This window comes from Pteropus alecto, unplaced genomic scaffold, assembly GCF_000325575.1.
Source record: "Pteropus alecto unplaced genomic scaffold, ASM32557v1 scaffold61, whole genome shotgun sequence".
Classification (NCBI taxonomy): Eukaryota; Metazoa; Chordata; class Mammalia; order Chiroptera; family Pteropodidae; genus Pteropus; species Pteropus alecto.
In genome coordinates this window covers 15,885,645-15,900,828 of record NW_006434835.1, presented here as the reverse complement: position 1 = coordinate 15,900,828, position 15,184 = coordinate 15,885,645, and the positions used below count along the sequence as shown (strand labels likewise).

The 15,184-nt window shown below is 49.5% G+C and overlaps 1 protein-coding gene across 1 annotated transcript in view; it reads left to right on the top strand.

Moving 5' to 3' along the window:
• Window positions 1-1,422: 1,422 nt before the first annotated feature.
• CIB4 (calcium and integrin binding family member 4) overlaps window positions 1,423-15,184 on the top strand; it is a 44,408-nt gene continuing 30,646 nt past the window's right edge. The window contains exons 1-3 of the mRNA XM_006910302.1: window positions 1,423-1,522; window positions 1,974-2,008; window positions 6,042-6,138. Coding sequence (XP_006910364.1) covers window positions 1,469-1,522; window positions 1,974-2,008; window positions 6,042-6,138 — 186 coding nt within the window. The 5' untranslated portion in view covers window positions 1,423-1,468. The remainder of the gene's footprint in view (window positions 1,523-1,973; window positions 2,009-6,041; window positions 6,139-15,184) is intronic.

Here is a 15,184-nt window from a genome sequence, read left to right as displayed (position 1 = left end):
AAATTATTTACCCTTTATTGAGAACTCATCATGTGCCAGGTACTTTGCTAAATAAGAGCTAAATAAATATAACGTTTTATTTTATCCTTACATTAGCATTAATCTTATAAAGTAGGGATTTATCATTCCCATTTTAAAGGTGGCAGACTGAGGCTTAGAGTAAGTAGTTTTATGACTTGTTCTAAATACTCATAACTGTACTATTATGATGACATCTGCTCGATCTCCCTTGGGGGGCGTGTGTGGCAAGTATCTGTTTCTTGAGGGCTGAGACCGCATTCATTCATCTCTCCCCAGAGTCAAGCTGGGTTCCTGGCACACTGTAGGTGCTCCACCTGTGTCTGCCAAGTAAATGGAAGACTGAGGGCTCCTGAGTTTCCTCTGCCAGGCTCTATCTCAGGGGAGGACAGATGAAGAAACATGAGCAGTTACATTTCCAGAAATATAAATGAGCTCCACAGAAAGCCCTTGGATGTTTACTTAGGAAAGCGTGTGGAAAGACCAGGGTATAACCAGGAAATCCACAACGGCACGTCGTTGGTGGGCGTGCAGACTACCCCAGACGCAGGAGCAAAGAGATGGCTTCAAGAGGCCTCTCCTGGCCTGTGATGCTGATGCTGAGCTGGACTTCTCTGTCCTTCCAGATTCACTCTCCACCCTGCTCTCTGTCCCCTCAGGAGATCAGAGGAAGAGGAGACAGTGATGCTGGGGTATTTATGACATGCACATGGAACAGGACTAGTAGCAGCTCTGTGGTTACTAGCCCCAGGATGCTGCACTATCCTGAGTGGTTTCCCTAAACCCTGACTCTGTCTTTGTGGAGAGTTCCATAAAAGTCCCTTTATTAGACCCTCTTCAAATTATTTTAATTTAATGTGCCCTCTGCTCCTGCAGGAACCCTCACTAATGGGGTGCAATGCCCTTTTCTGTGCTCTTTGGGTCATTCTTTGAGGTCAGGGTCTATGCTTATGCATCTTGAGTCCCTGCGCCTAGCACAGTGCTTGGGACATGGTTCTAATCGTTAGCATTTATTGAGCATTTACTATGTGCCAGGCATTGTTACCTATATTAACTTAAATAATCCTCACAACAATCCCATGATTATCATCCCCATTTTATAGATGAGGAAATTAAGACACAGAGAGGTTGAGTCACTTGCCCAAGGTCACATGTCTTGTCAGCATGGGCAGATCTGGGATTCGAACCCAGGCAGTGTGACTCCTGAGCCAGCAGTACGATACTCAGCTTGCTATTGGGCTGCCTTTCTGTTTGTTGTTTGGCTTGGGGAGGATGATGTCTATTAGCCTCGGAGACCAAAAGAACCTATTTCTTTGCCCACTCAGGGACTCAGGAAGAATGCAGAGGATGGAATGTAGGTCACCATGGCAATCAGATCACCTGGTCACACAAACTAGTGAACTGTTGGGGCTGAGGTTCTGCTGACAGCAGAGAGAAAGGTGGGCTTGGCATGGGACAGTGTTTGAGGTACCAGATACACTGGGAGGACCTGGAAGAATACCAGGTGGGTAGATCAGGCAGGAGATTCCGGGCAGAGGTGGGGGCTTTCTGAGGCAGGTGGGGCGAATGGGAAAACTCTTGCCCAAAGATCTAGAGTTTGCCAGTCTGAGTAGTGGTGGCCCTCGCCTTTGCTAAACTTGCATCCATGTGGCCCAGACCAGTCCTTAGAGATCCCCTCCACATCTGTCACCTGCTCCAGAGCCTGGCTTTAGTTTTGTCTCTGATTTTCTCTCCAGGTCTGTGTCACCGCACTCCTTCCCAAAGCCATTGGAGACTGGGGAGGAGGGAAGGGCACTGTTTCCTCCTCTGCCACCACCTTGGGCATCCACTGCACTTCCCTGGCTGTGGGATAAGAGCATGAGCTATTCTGCCTCAGCCCCCAAAGCTCTCATTTCCCGGGGGGCCAGGGCAGGGCTGGACAGAGTGGGCCATCAGCTCTCTGTGGTTTGTTGTAGGCCCTGACCTTTCTGACCAGAAATGAAATCCTGTGGTGAGTAGAGGGGCCCCCTTTCTCTCCCCTTGAGCTGGGGCCTTGCCTTGGCACAGCTTCACTCTGGTCCCTGAGTATGGTCCCTGCTCAAAGCCACAGAGCCCTGGAGATGAGGCTGCACAGGGAAGCAGAGACAGACTCCAGCTCTGAGGGTCCAAGATCATGATTCCCAGGCTTGATTAGAGTCGAGTGAAATGTCAGGCTTTAGGCTGCTATGAAATCCAAGGGGTGTGTGTGTGTGTGTTGTGGGGGGTTGGCGGTTCTTCATACAATTACAGCGGTGGACAGGGCTTCCTTGAGATAATGAGGAAAAGGAGGAAGGCCTCGGGAAACAGGTCTGAAGCCCGTTTGGGTCATTCACTGGTTGAGTAACCTTGACGCGCTACTGAATCTTTCTCAGCCCTCCCTCCCTCTTCAAGCCTCTCTTCAGTGTCTGGTATGTGGCAGACACTGTGATGACACCGGGAGGATAACAGTGAGCAAGGCACAGTCCCTGTTCTCACGCAGGTTACTGTCCAGTAGGGAAGGCTCCAGGTCAAAGACTTCCATTACGATATCCCCTTGTGGGGCTGCAGCGGGGGTGAAAGGCATGAGAGACGACTGAGTGCTCAGACCAAGCCAGGTGCTCAGCAAAACCTTGTTAGATGGTAACTGAGCTTACTAAAACATGGGGTGGGGTGAGGTTAGAGTGAGGAGACCACTCTTACACCCTCAGGACTGGGACCCTCTCCCCCCATTCTCTCTGCTTGGACTCACCCTCCCGAGCCCTGATGTTCAGCCGAAAAGCCACACTTCCCACTCTCGGTCTCAGACAAGGCAATGACTTTGCCACAGGTATGAGACTCCCCAGGCACAGATGAGACTGAGGGGCGGCCAGAATACAGGGAGTCACAATGCCACATTATTTTGCTTTTAACATTAAAATTCACTCACTTTTTAAAAAATATACAAAAATATGACAAAACTCCAAATGATTCACATCCTACTACCCTATCGAGATTTTCTAAAAAGTAACTTTTGAATAAAAATAAAATAGAATTTTAAAACATAATATGTGAGCCTGGCTAGAAAATTCAAATAGCATAGAAAGTTCTAAATGAAAAGTAAAAGCTTCCCTCCCCTTTTCGCAGGCCTTCTCCCCCAAAGTGGCCACCATTCAGTCTGTTTCTCCATTAGCTTTCCAGAAGAATCTCTCATAGATAGACTGCATACAGCCTTCAAAAATTTTATCCCATTCATTTTGTAGCATTTACCCATTTATAGTATAGCATTTGTACTGTTCTAGGCCTTTAAAAAAAAAAGTTTTTATTCTTTTTTAATGGTTATGGAGCATTCTCTCCTATGGAAGAACCATAATTCATTTTACCAACCCCCTATAATGTATACTGTTTATGATTTTTAGCTTTACCAATCATGCTATATTAAACGTTTATGTACAAAGAGCTTATCCAATAGGTGAGAATAAATCTATAGGAGAAATTTTGTGTGATAATAATTGGAGACTTCTCAGTCTCAAGGCCCTGTCCTGGCCGTTAAGCTCCTGGTCCTCTTGGAAAAACAGAAGGTCGCAGGTAGAGTGGTTTTAGGCCTGGGTTCGAGGCTCAGCTCGGCCACTTCCTAGCGGTGCAACTGTGGGTGTTTCTTACCGTCGCTGATTCTCAGTTTCCACACTTATAAAGTGTGATATGAGAGTGACGGAACTTAACCTCACATGGTCGTTATGAGGACGATCAGATGATCAAATCCACGTTAGGAGTTAGAGCAGCGCCTGGCACAGGGGTCAGTGCTGAGTATGTGGTAGCTGCTATGTTCACGGTATTATCATCTTCTTTTTGCAAATGCGAAATGAGGTGATTTGCCCAAGTCACACGGCTTGGAGGTAGCAGACAATGGGACTAAAAGCCACATTTTCAGGCTAAAGTTAGAATTATTTATAAAATACCTACAGGCTGGACCACAGGGCAAAGGACTATTGACCCCAGGGCCCAGGTCATGAAGCCCAGGCTGGAGATGGAGGTCTGCACTGGAGCTGCGTTCTCAGTCCTGACTACACCATAGAAACATGGAAGCTCGTAGAACCTATAGGTTCCTGGGCCCTACCTTGGCCTTAAATGAAAATCTTTAGGGGTGGATTCAGACCCTTTCACTAGCTCTCCACATGATTCTAATGTGGGACCCAGCTGAAAACCACTGAATTAGGGAGCCTCGGAGGCAAGGCATGGATGGGATGCCAGAGAGAGGTATAAAAACAGCCACGGAATGCCCAAACTGGATGGAGCCAGGAGAGCATAGAGACTCATCTTCCAGAAGGCAAACTGAGGCCTGAGAGGGGGCATGGCAGGTCCGAGGCCCCACCGAGTGTGAGCAGTGGAGAGGGGACATGGCAGGTGCAAGGTCTCTCACCAAGCGTGAGCAGCAGAGGAGCAGACAGTCCCCCCCCCACGTCTGGCGAGGTGCGGAAGGAAGCCACAGCCTGGGCTGCATGATTTCTGGCAGGCTTAGTGTGTAAGTTTTTCAAATGGCTTTGACTTTGAGTCCATTAGTGATTAATTCAGAGCTCCACTTAGAGCCGGCTGATCCATATTTGGAGGAGGAGAACATTTTGTGGCAGCTGAGAGGCAGCCCACCCACTCCGCAGCCTGAGAAGACCAGGCAGGGCCCTCCCCACCGTACCCCTCCCCCACAAGGCTCTCCAGGGGTTTGGGCTATGGGTCTCCCACCTGGGTGGGGGTGAGCACTTTAGGGGTAGGCAACACCGCCTGAAGAACCTGGTTTAGGGTTCAGACCCCACTCCATCTCCTCCAAGCGGTCTGACCTTGGGCACACCCCTTCAACTCTCTGAGCCTCCATTTATCCATGTACAGAAATTATCACCCCTAATGCCTCTCCCAGGGGTGGATGGGAAGACTCGATGAGACAATGTGCTTGAGCGCACTGGGCTCACAGAGCTTGGTAAATGAGGACAGAGGTGGCAGTGGGAGGACTTCATTTTCCTTCCTGACACCTGCCTTTTCTGGGCTCCTGGGGAAAGAGCTGGGGTGTCTCCAGCTCCGGCTTTCATACTGACCACTGTGTGACCTCAGGCACGGTATTTTACCTCCCTGAGCCTTAGTTTCCTTGTCTGTAAACTGGAGATAATGGTCTCATTCTTGCAGGATTGTCGTGCAGGTCATAGGAAAAATTTCTGTGAGAATTAGCAGCATGCAGCAGGCACTCCCAGTGATGAACCCTGGTGGCAGACTGCGGGAGCAGTTTGCCCTGGGCACCAGCACTATAGGTGCATGGCCTCAGGGAATTCTTAAAAATTAAACATTTACTGAAGGTCGATCTGCTTTTTATTATCACCTCTCACCAATAATTCTAACAATGACAGTGATAAAATACTCCTTCAGGCTGAGACAGACGGCTCTCACCGCCCCCCGCCCGGCAAAGATGACTTTCTTCTCCTTGTTGTCCTTCAGTTCCCTGCAATACTCTCCTGGAGAATTTCTCCCCCTACCCATTCCTCAGAGTCTGCAGAACCAGCTTGCTGGGCTTAAGGCAGCCATGTGGTTTGCTGGCTGCGGGAGGCTGGGTGCGAATCCTGACTTGGTCACACTCACTGAGTGACCTCTTTTCTCTGTGCTGAAGGTGGGACTGGGCACATGGCCTGGGGCAGCATGTTGGCTTTCCCAAGCAAGGTCCTACTGGTTTCCCCATCTGTAAAGGAGGGACTGGACTGAGTGACAACAGAAGCCCCTTCCAGCTCTGACTCCCTATGACTGACACTTGTAGAGTACGTTCCAGGCTACAGAGCACACTCACGCACCTTCCTTCACACCAGGCTCGTTTTTTGCACCGCATCCCCCACACCCCCCACTCCCCGCCCCGCCAGTGTGCTGGACACACTGGAGCCTTGGGGATGTCTCTAGAAGGGTGGAATGATTTATAACTGTCTTTTTGGTGTTACTCTATCCTGGGTTCCCCTCCTTCAAAGACAGCCCAGCAAGGAGGGGGCTTGGCGGTCTCCACACCCCAGTTCATCTTTTCTTAGCATCCACGACACCTTCCTGAAGCTCTGCCCACCTGGAAAGTACTACAAGGAGGCGACGCTGACCATGGACCAGGTCAGCTCTCTGCCGGCCCTGAGGGTGAGTCCAGGATGGTGGGAGGGGTGGAGGTGGTGTCCCTGGAATCTGCTGAGGTGGAGGGGTGAGGGTGGCTCAGAGATTCCATGTGCTCCCTAAGGCTCCTTGCACTCCAACAGGCTGTCCTTGCCTGAGCTGTCAGCACCCCCAGTCCCAATCTTTTAGGGACCATTCTTGAATCTTTGCCCCTGCTGTGAAAAGGCCCTGCCCTCCCCGCAGGGTGCCCGGAATGGCCTAGAGGTACACAATAAAAGGAGCTCCCTGATCACTTCTGAGATTTTAATTAAAATTTGTTCAATGCATAGAGAGGCAATGTTAGCTTAACAAATCATGACGGTGTCAGACTTCCTGATTTTTCATTCGGATCTCGGCAGAAAAATGCTTTGAATTTGTCATTGTGCAATAGAACCCATCTTCATTTCTGTCTGGAACACGATGCACTCTGAGAGCTGTGGGCACCTCTTGGAAGAGGGACCTGGGGGGAAGGCATCCTGAGAGAGCCGTCACATGGGGGGAGGGGGCTACAAAATGACAGAGAAAGAACACAGAGCTGGGGCTTGAGATAGAGGCAGGAATGAAAAAGACGAAAGAACGAGAAGAGGCGTGCGGGGGTGTGGCGATGGCTGGGGTTTTGGAGAGGAAGGGAGCAGGGTCCTCAAAAAGGTGAAATAATTGGAGAATGTACCTGTGCCAGGTACAAAAGGGAGAACCTTTCCTTCTGGTACCTTCTTCTCATAAAGGTGAAATAATTGGAGAATGTACCTGTGCCAGGCACAAAAGGGAGAACCTTTCTTCTCACATCCACACCCCTCCACACCCACACATGCACATGTGCTCAAACACACCCACGTGAGGTGGCTGGGACTTCTCTGGAACCGAGGCTACACACTCAGGGACCCGAGGGGCAGCCCGGAGAGGCAAGGCTGAATGGATGGGGGGGTGACATCACTGGTCAGTCCCCGAATATCTGAATGTCAAGCGTGGAAAAAAACTTAGAGACCACGCAGTCTAATCCCTGTCAAAGGTCCTTCATCGTGGTTTTATCCATTGGAAAACTGAGGTCCTGAGAAGGAAAAGTCTTGCCCAGGGCCCCTTGGTGGCAGAAGCTGGGCCATCGGTCAAGACTCCGACCCCCAGGCTGGGCCCTCTATTTCTAATTAGGGCTGAGCTCAGCATTGACCATGTGCCTGAGTCTGCAAGGCACCCTGGGAGCATGGAGGAGCAACCAGGAGGACGGGCATGGAGAGTGTCAGGTGATCTGTGGCCCAGCGCCCTGTACGGACCCAGCACACCCCAGCAGGGCCTGAGGGCTCTGCTCCGAGCCCAGAGGACAAACACTGGCCTAGGATCAGAGGGCCAGGTCAAACTCAACTCCGTCACACTCCACATATGACACATTTCCCCTTTGAGCATTAGTCTCATGTCTGTAAAAACAGTTGGACACCCTGAGTTGTGTGTAACAGACAGCACAGGGGTGAGCCATGGTCCTCAGCATCCACCATCCACTCCTCTCTTCCATCTTAGGGATGGGGGAGATAGGGGCGGTGGATGAGGAAGGCAGCAAGGCTTGAGAAGAACGGAGGAGGGGCAGATGTGCAGGAGCACACTGGCGATGACCCTGGGTGGTTTGAGGTCTTCTTAGCTGTGGGCTCACCATCTGGCAGCCAGGCTAGGGGGTTGATGCAGTGGGAAGATCAGGTTGCTGTAAGGCACAGTGATGGAGATCTGCGGAGGGAGGGTCTGTGGGCAGGCCACGCTCACAGGTCCAACCCGGGTCTGGGCCATTTCTGGAGCACCAGACCCCCTAAGAGCTTGTTCACTGGACAGTGGCTGGGAATTGAGGCAGGGTCTTGGATCGAGATTACTTTAATTTTATTTTTCTTATCTCATCTTTTTACATGGTCATTATTTTAGTCATGGTCAAATAAACTGGAAAACACAGAAAAGCAAAAATACAATAAAAATCATCAGGTAGCTCACCCACCTCAGGGAATGACTATCATGACCATTTTGCCTTCTTTCCTTCCATACTTTTTTCTATGCAGATATGTAAGTGTTTATTTGGGTCACATTTACTTTTTTGTATGTTTTTTGTTTGTTTCTTTGTTGCTTTTCCAACTGGTTCTGAACAACCAGAACCATCTCATGAATTAAGGACACTGAACCATTGCCACATCTAGAGAACTAGGGGACAGGGCACGGGGCCTGCCACAGAAGAGCTGGGTTTGAACTAACTTGCTAGCCATGCGATCTTAGGCAAGTCACTTCACAAGAGGAATGATTGAGGGTTGGGGAAGCAAATAGATCCCAACCGAAGAAGCCTGGGCGGGAGGGATGTGGGCACGGAACCGTTTTCCTTGAGAGAGGACAGGCCTGGGTCTAGGTGCTCCCAGGCTTAGGCCTGGGCCAGGACCACGGTTTCTTGACGAGACGAGGAAGCACTTTCTAATCTTCAGAACTGCGTGCAGAGAGAATGGGCTCCCTGTCACCGAAGGGCAGCAAGCGGGGCCGGCCAAGCATTTCACCGAGGTGATCTAGCAGCACACACCTAGGTATCAAGATGAGCCTGGACTACGTGTGTTGGTGCTCTCCTTCCCACCCTCCGAGTCTGTGGTTCTGGCCCTGGAGCTTGGCTTACTTTCTTTTGTATCGTCTACCAAAGTATGTCCCAAAATTTAGACTTTAGACTTTCATAGCCCCATAAAATTTTAAAAAATTTTTCTCTTTCTGAGGAAGGACTAGCTAGAGATGCCAGAGTTCCAATTTTGCCAAGTAAGGACATTAAAAAATATGTCAACCACAATCACCATCATTTTTTTTAAATGTTCATTTTAGAACAAAAACGTAAGAAGGATCTAATCCAGAAGCAAGAACAGTTCTTTCCATCCACATCCCTTTCTGTCCTTATTTTTTTTCCCCTTTGTTACTGGTTGTCAAGGACCTTGTCACTCGCTATTCCTGGTCCTCAGACTAACTTCTGGGGATTTAGATTTAGCACGAAGGTTTCCCTCTGTGTCTTTCCGATCCTGGACGAAACAGAAAACTTGTTTCCCAAAAAGAGCAAGGAGAGGTTTGCTGGGAGGTGGGGGCCTGAGTGTCCCTGTGTCCTCTACAGCCCCAAGAATGGGAGCTGCGTGACTCACACTGCCCCGAACACATCTGTGGAAAAGGCTTTGAAAACGGGACCCCAGGGAGCTCCGGGCACTGCAGTAACTTGGCTCAGGGTCTTGAGTGGTCTGGGAAGAGTGTTCTGTTTTCTTAGTTTGGTTTCACTCGGGGAAAACGTGAGTTGGTTAGTATTGGGAATAGGGTCTGCCCGTCAGCGGAGAGCCAGGCGGGAGAGCAGCCTGGGCAATAGAGGGTAGTAGGAAAAGCTTGCTGACAAGGATGCCCTGCCTTTTCCACTCAGAAGATTTCTGTTTTCTTTTTGTCTGCTGCTCTGTTTGATGTCTTTAAAAGTGAATTAGCTCAGCGTTTCTGTTCTTGTAAATAACAGTCCTGCTTTCTGTAAACACGGATGCGTGGTGGCGTGGTGTGGCCTCAGTTTCTAATTTCCGGGCCCAGGACGGCGGGTGGCAGGACATGAGGGAAAATCTCAGGGTCTCAGAGCAGGTCTGGTGGATGTTTGCACAGGGAATGGGGCCGCCACACTCCTCTGGCCTCTTTCCACCGTCCACTCTGGGGTTCGTGATGACAGGTGCTCTGTGCACAGCCCAGCCTTTACTACATACTTTCTCAGCGTCAGCTCCGTACAAGCACAAAAAGGTTCGGAAACCTGCCTGGGGTGTCAGGAGGCCCTCCAGCTGTGGCTCCCGAAGTTTCAACTCTATCTTGTTTTCCATCTATCCCCAATTTTTCTGAGCCTTTCTGAAGCCTGCTCATAGGCTAGGCCTATCTGCTTAGAGCAGCTTGCCAAGAACTCACTCCCAAGGCTTTCAGCACGAGAGGTCCTCATGTTTATTCAGCCTTTCGAGAAATCTCCAAAGTAGGAGGGGCAGGGATGGGAGTGTATTTTTTAATTATTTATGTAGTTAGTTAGTTTTTTTAAGTCAAAATTACTCAAGCCTGCCAAGAGTCACGTTGCCTTGTGAGGATTACTCTCATCTCCCTTTTCAGCTCTTGGCTGATTTTTGCTGTTTGCTTCCATATCTCTTGTATTGCCCCCTTCGTGACATCTCAGCCTTGAACTTCCCCCCGGAGAAGGGGTTTAGCTCTCCCCACACCTTAGGCCCATCCTGCACATTGCTCCCTCCCCCTGCCCTCCCAATGTAGTTGTATAATAATATGGGTCATAGCAGTATTCATTGTTACATTGTCATGGCTGCATATGATATTCAGAGCTGAGCCATGAAATAGACTAGGGTTATGTTTTCCTTTGGTTATAACTATGGTTATGTTGTCTTTCCTGGTATAATCACGGTTTTTGCTTAGTTTTCTGTGTGAAGTCGACACAAACCTCTGCCGATTCTCTAAATCTCCTCTAAAGGCATTCGGAAATGAGATCTTTCCTATATATTTAATTTTCTTGGAAAGGTTTCTCTCGGAGCCTCCACTAACTTGCTCTAATCAGGGCCACTCGCCCTCTGAGCCTGGTACATGTCGTCTTTCTGGGATCTCCTTTCACCATCATCCAGATTTCTTTTCGCCTCTCCCTTGGATCTGCCATTTCCCACCTTCCTCTCTCTCTCTGTTTACTCCCTTGTTTCGGTGGAGCGCATCCTCTCGTAGCATCCTGATGAAGGGTACGCGAAGGTAAATGTTTCGACACCTTACATATCTGAAAATTGCTTTATTCTCCCCTCACACTGAATTGAGAGTTTGGATGGAATTGAATTATAGGTTGGACATCAATTTTCTTCAGAATTTGGACAGCATCACTCTATTGCATTTTAACCTTTACTGTTGTGATTGAGAAGTCCAAAGCCTTTCTGTTTCTTGGTCTTTTTGGTGACCTGTTGTTTTTTTGTGTGTGTGATCTGGTTTTTTTTTTTGTTTTTTGTTTTATTTTTCTTTTTAAAAAAACCTGTAGACTCTTCTCTTTGACCCCAGTATTCTGAAATTTTCAAAGGTGTAAATTGGTGAGGGTCCTTTTCTCTACGCATTGGTCCCATTTAGTGGAAACTGTCCTTCAGTTCAAGAACATGTCAATGAATTCTTTCTCTGATAATTTCTCCCCTCTGTCTTCTTTATTCTCTCCTTCTGGAACTCTAATATCCTGATGCGCATCCTGCGTTGGTCCTTTACTTTTCATCTCTTCTCTCCTACTTTTCGTGTTCATCTCTTTGCTCTTCCCTAGTTTTTCACTTTTGCCATCGTGCTTTTGATTTCCAAGAGCACGTTTTTATTCTCTGTTTATTCCTTTTTTAAAAATAGCATCCTCTCCTTTTTCCCGGATTCAATGCCTTCTCTGATCTTTTCTCCAAGGTGCTTTTTTGCACCAGCTTGTTTGGGTCTCCATCTTTCCTGTCGGCGGGCTTCCATGGATGTCTGCTCATCATCTCGTGTGTGTGTGTGTGTGTGTGTGTGTGTGTGTGTGTGTGTGTGTGTGTGTGTGTGTGTGTGAGGGTGGAGCTGCTAAAAAGCTGTTTCAAAGCTCGAGTCCCTGGGTGGGGTTTATCAGCTGGAGCTTTCCTGGAGCGTGAGCGGAAGGGGCCATTTCTTGAGGACACTCTAGAGGAGACAGGAGTAGCATCCTGGCTGCCAGTACTTGAGCTGAGTCGGGAAAGAGGGCTGGTAGAGTCTCAGACTTCAGCATGTGTGTATTTATTTATTCTCTAGTTCTCAAACGTGGCTGATGTCCCCAGAGCAGAAAGCCTCTGTTATACTCATCCCAGAGAACAGCCTTCGAATCTTCTGCAGGGGTTGAGGAAGGGCAATCACCCCTCAGCACTGAGTGGCGGGGGAGGTCTAGAACTCCAATTGTTTTTCAAGACTTTCAATCAATCCTCTTTTTAGCCAACCTCTATTTCCAGTGCAACCTGGTGCTTCCAGGTCCAGAGCTTTTAGAAGGTTCTGGGATGTAGAACAGGTTGAAAATAAACTTTTCCCACTGCAGATTCAGGGCCCTGCCCTCTCGTGTCTGCTGGGTCACTTACCACTCATTCATCTGCTTCCCATGCGTGTCACTGTGTATCTGCCGCTGTTCTCGTGTGTTCTCTCTGTTTTTGTAGGTCATGCCTCTAAAGACTCCCTTTACTTTACTTTTACTGGGTGTCAGAAGGGAAGGAGAATAGATGCAAATGTTTAACCCGTCATCTGTATGACGAATAAGACCTCCATTCCTGATGTTCAGTAAAACATCTCAAAACCACTCTCTCTTCTTGTTGCTGTCTCAGAATCTTCTGCACAGACAGCAGCTGCTCACTGGCCCCCTCCGCCTCAGACTTTTCTCTTGTTCTCTCCACTCCCAACTTCCAAAATGTTCCATTTGTCTGGGGACCTCAGAGCCTTGCTCCCATGCTTTCCTGTCCCCACACCATGCTTCAGCCCAGCAATACTGCTCTCTAGGCGTCCCCTCCTTCCCCAAGGACCCCTGGGAAATGTCACTTCTTGTCCTATTGATTATTGGACGGAAATTCCCATTTGAGTCTGATGAATAGGGGTCCTCACACCTGGTACTCATTCATTCACCCCATAAGTAGTTACTATGAATTTCCTATGCACTGTGAACCGAATGAGGTCTTGGGGCCTTATAAGGCCTTCTCTCAGGAAATTCAGTGTTAAGAACAAACAGGAGAATCACAAAACTTGGAGCTTTTCAGAGCTCAGATTCTTGACTCCAGCCAAACGCTGGGGCCCAGAGAGGCTCACCCAGGCTACCTAGTGGGCACAGTCCTTCCTAGAGAGATCCAGCGTGAGACACCTTGGTCATGCTCTATCAGCAATCCCTCCCCACTTCTTAGGATGCTGAGTGGCTTCTGGGGCAGCCAGGCCGGTCTGGGCACAGAACCCCTCCTTGAGGGCCCCAGAAGGACCTCTCTAGTGCTGTCCTAAGGCTGAGCCAGGACAGCACTTGGCCCTCTGACACCTGCACTAATTCATGGCAGCCCTCAGCTGGCTGAGTTATCATCCACGTTGACAGCTGGGGAGGCAGGTCAAAGGGGATAAGCAATCAGTCCAGTGAAAACTTCACTATTACAAATGCTTGTCTTGCTTCGTCTTGCAGAGTCCTGGGCTAGAAGGAGTCCCAGAGGCCTTTGGGGTCCTGAACCCCTTTTACATGGGTGATGGCACACCTAGAGAGACTCTGAATCTGCCTGTCCATCTGAAAAGATGTTGGGTTGGGAAGGGAGGCAGTGCCTGGACTCCAGGGATCGTCCCGTACATTTTTTGATCAACTTGGTCAGAGCCTTTTCATGGCCACCACCTCACTCCCAAGGGTGGACAGGCCTTGACAGATGAAGAAACTGAGGCCCAAAGAGAGGACAGAACTGTATAAAGTCACAGGGCCCATCAGAGGCTGAACTGAGGTGTCTCCCACTCCTCCCAAGGGTGGACAGGCCTTGACAGATGAAGAAACCGAGGCCCAAAGAGAGGACACAACTGTATAAAGTCACAGGGCCCAGAGGCTGAGCTGAGGTGTCTCCCACTCTAGCCTAAACTGTTTCTATTTCCACCACATCCTGAGGAAACTCCATTTGAGGTTTGATCCCTGGTGAGGAGCCAGCCTGCCCACTCCTAACATTCACCTCTTGGCTCCCATGAGCTCGGAGCACGCCTCTGAGCCCACTGTATTCAGCCAGAGGGCAGAGAATTGAGCACGAAGGGAAGGCAGCGTGCTGGGAGGGGTACCTTTGATCGCCCATAGCCCAGACCAGGACAGCTGGACCCAGGGATAATCCTCATGCTGTATTTAGGCCACTGTCTGGTCCCCTCCCTCACACTCACTCTCCCTGGCTTGCTAAAAATAGAAGCAGATTGCTCGGTTATAGCAATTCTACTTTCCAGCCCCACACATCCACTGCCATTAGTCATATGCTTTATGGTTGCAAGCCCCTCCCTGTTCATGCTCTGCCTCGTATGACTCTCACAGCAGGTCTGTAAAGCACAGTGGTATTTCCCAAGTCTACAGATGGGGAAATTGAGTATGTGAGAAGTTAAAAGCTCTATGCAAAGCTACAGAATGGCAAAAATACATTTGCACCCAAGACCTGTTCATTCTTCTCCATACTTTTCCATCTTCTGGGAAAGATGAATGGTCACTAAGCAGGTGACATGTGTGTGTACATGTCTACATGTGTGTACATGTATGAAACAGGGGGAGGAAGAAGGATAGGAAGAAGCTGTGGCCTGGACAGTTGGTGACGTGACTGAGAGGGAATGGCTTTTCCCCTCTTTAGCTAGGACGCCTGCCCGAGCCCATGTGTGTTTTGGGGAGGCCTGTACTTAGGTCCACTCAATATAGGCGGGCCCCTCCCAGAGCCTGACCTCTCAGGCTCCTGCGCCAGGCCTGGGGATTATCTGATTCCCAAGACCCCAAGCCAAGACCCACCGCTAGTGCCCAGACTCCTGAGCAGGACAAAAGTTCCACTGAGAAAGGAAGAGAGAACAAAGGACAAGGCTTGCCCGGCCTTCCAGGATCCCAACCCAAGGCCCCACCTCACAGGGCCTGAGGGTGCTCTGAGCCTTTCATCTCTGAGAGACCCATCCCTCTTCCCAAAATAAATACTTGGGCTGACCCAGTGCCTCCCCTAATGGAGCTGGTAACTTTAGCTCCCACTCACCCAGGGCTGCAGGCGTGGCCACCTCAGTCTACTCAGCAGAGTTAGGCCAGCTGGCCTTCCTGTCCCACACTCCCAGCCTGCTCTGCAATCTGTGCTGTGCCTGGCACTATGCTGGGATGTCGCACACACATCATCTCATTTAATCCTCAAAGTAACCCAATGAGAAGGGAGTTATTATCCTCATTCGCAGCTAGGGAGCTTGTCCACATCACACAACTGATGAAAAGCAGCAGAGTCTCAACCTCTAGCAGCACCCCTCCCCCACCCCCCACCCTCCAGTGGGAGGGTCCTGATTCCTTGATGCAGAGTCAGAGCTGGGAGGGCAA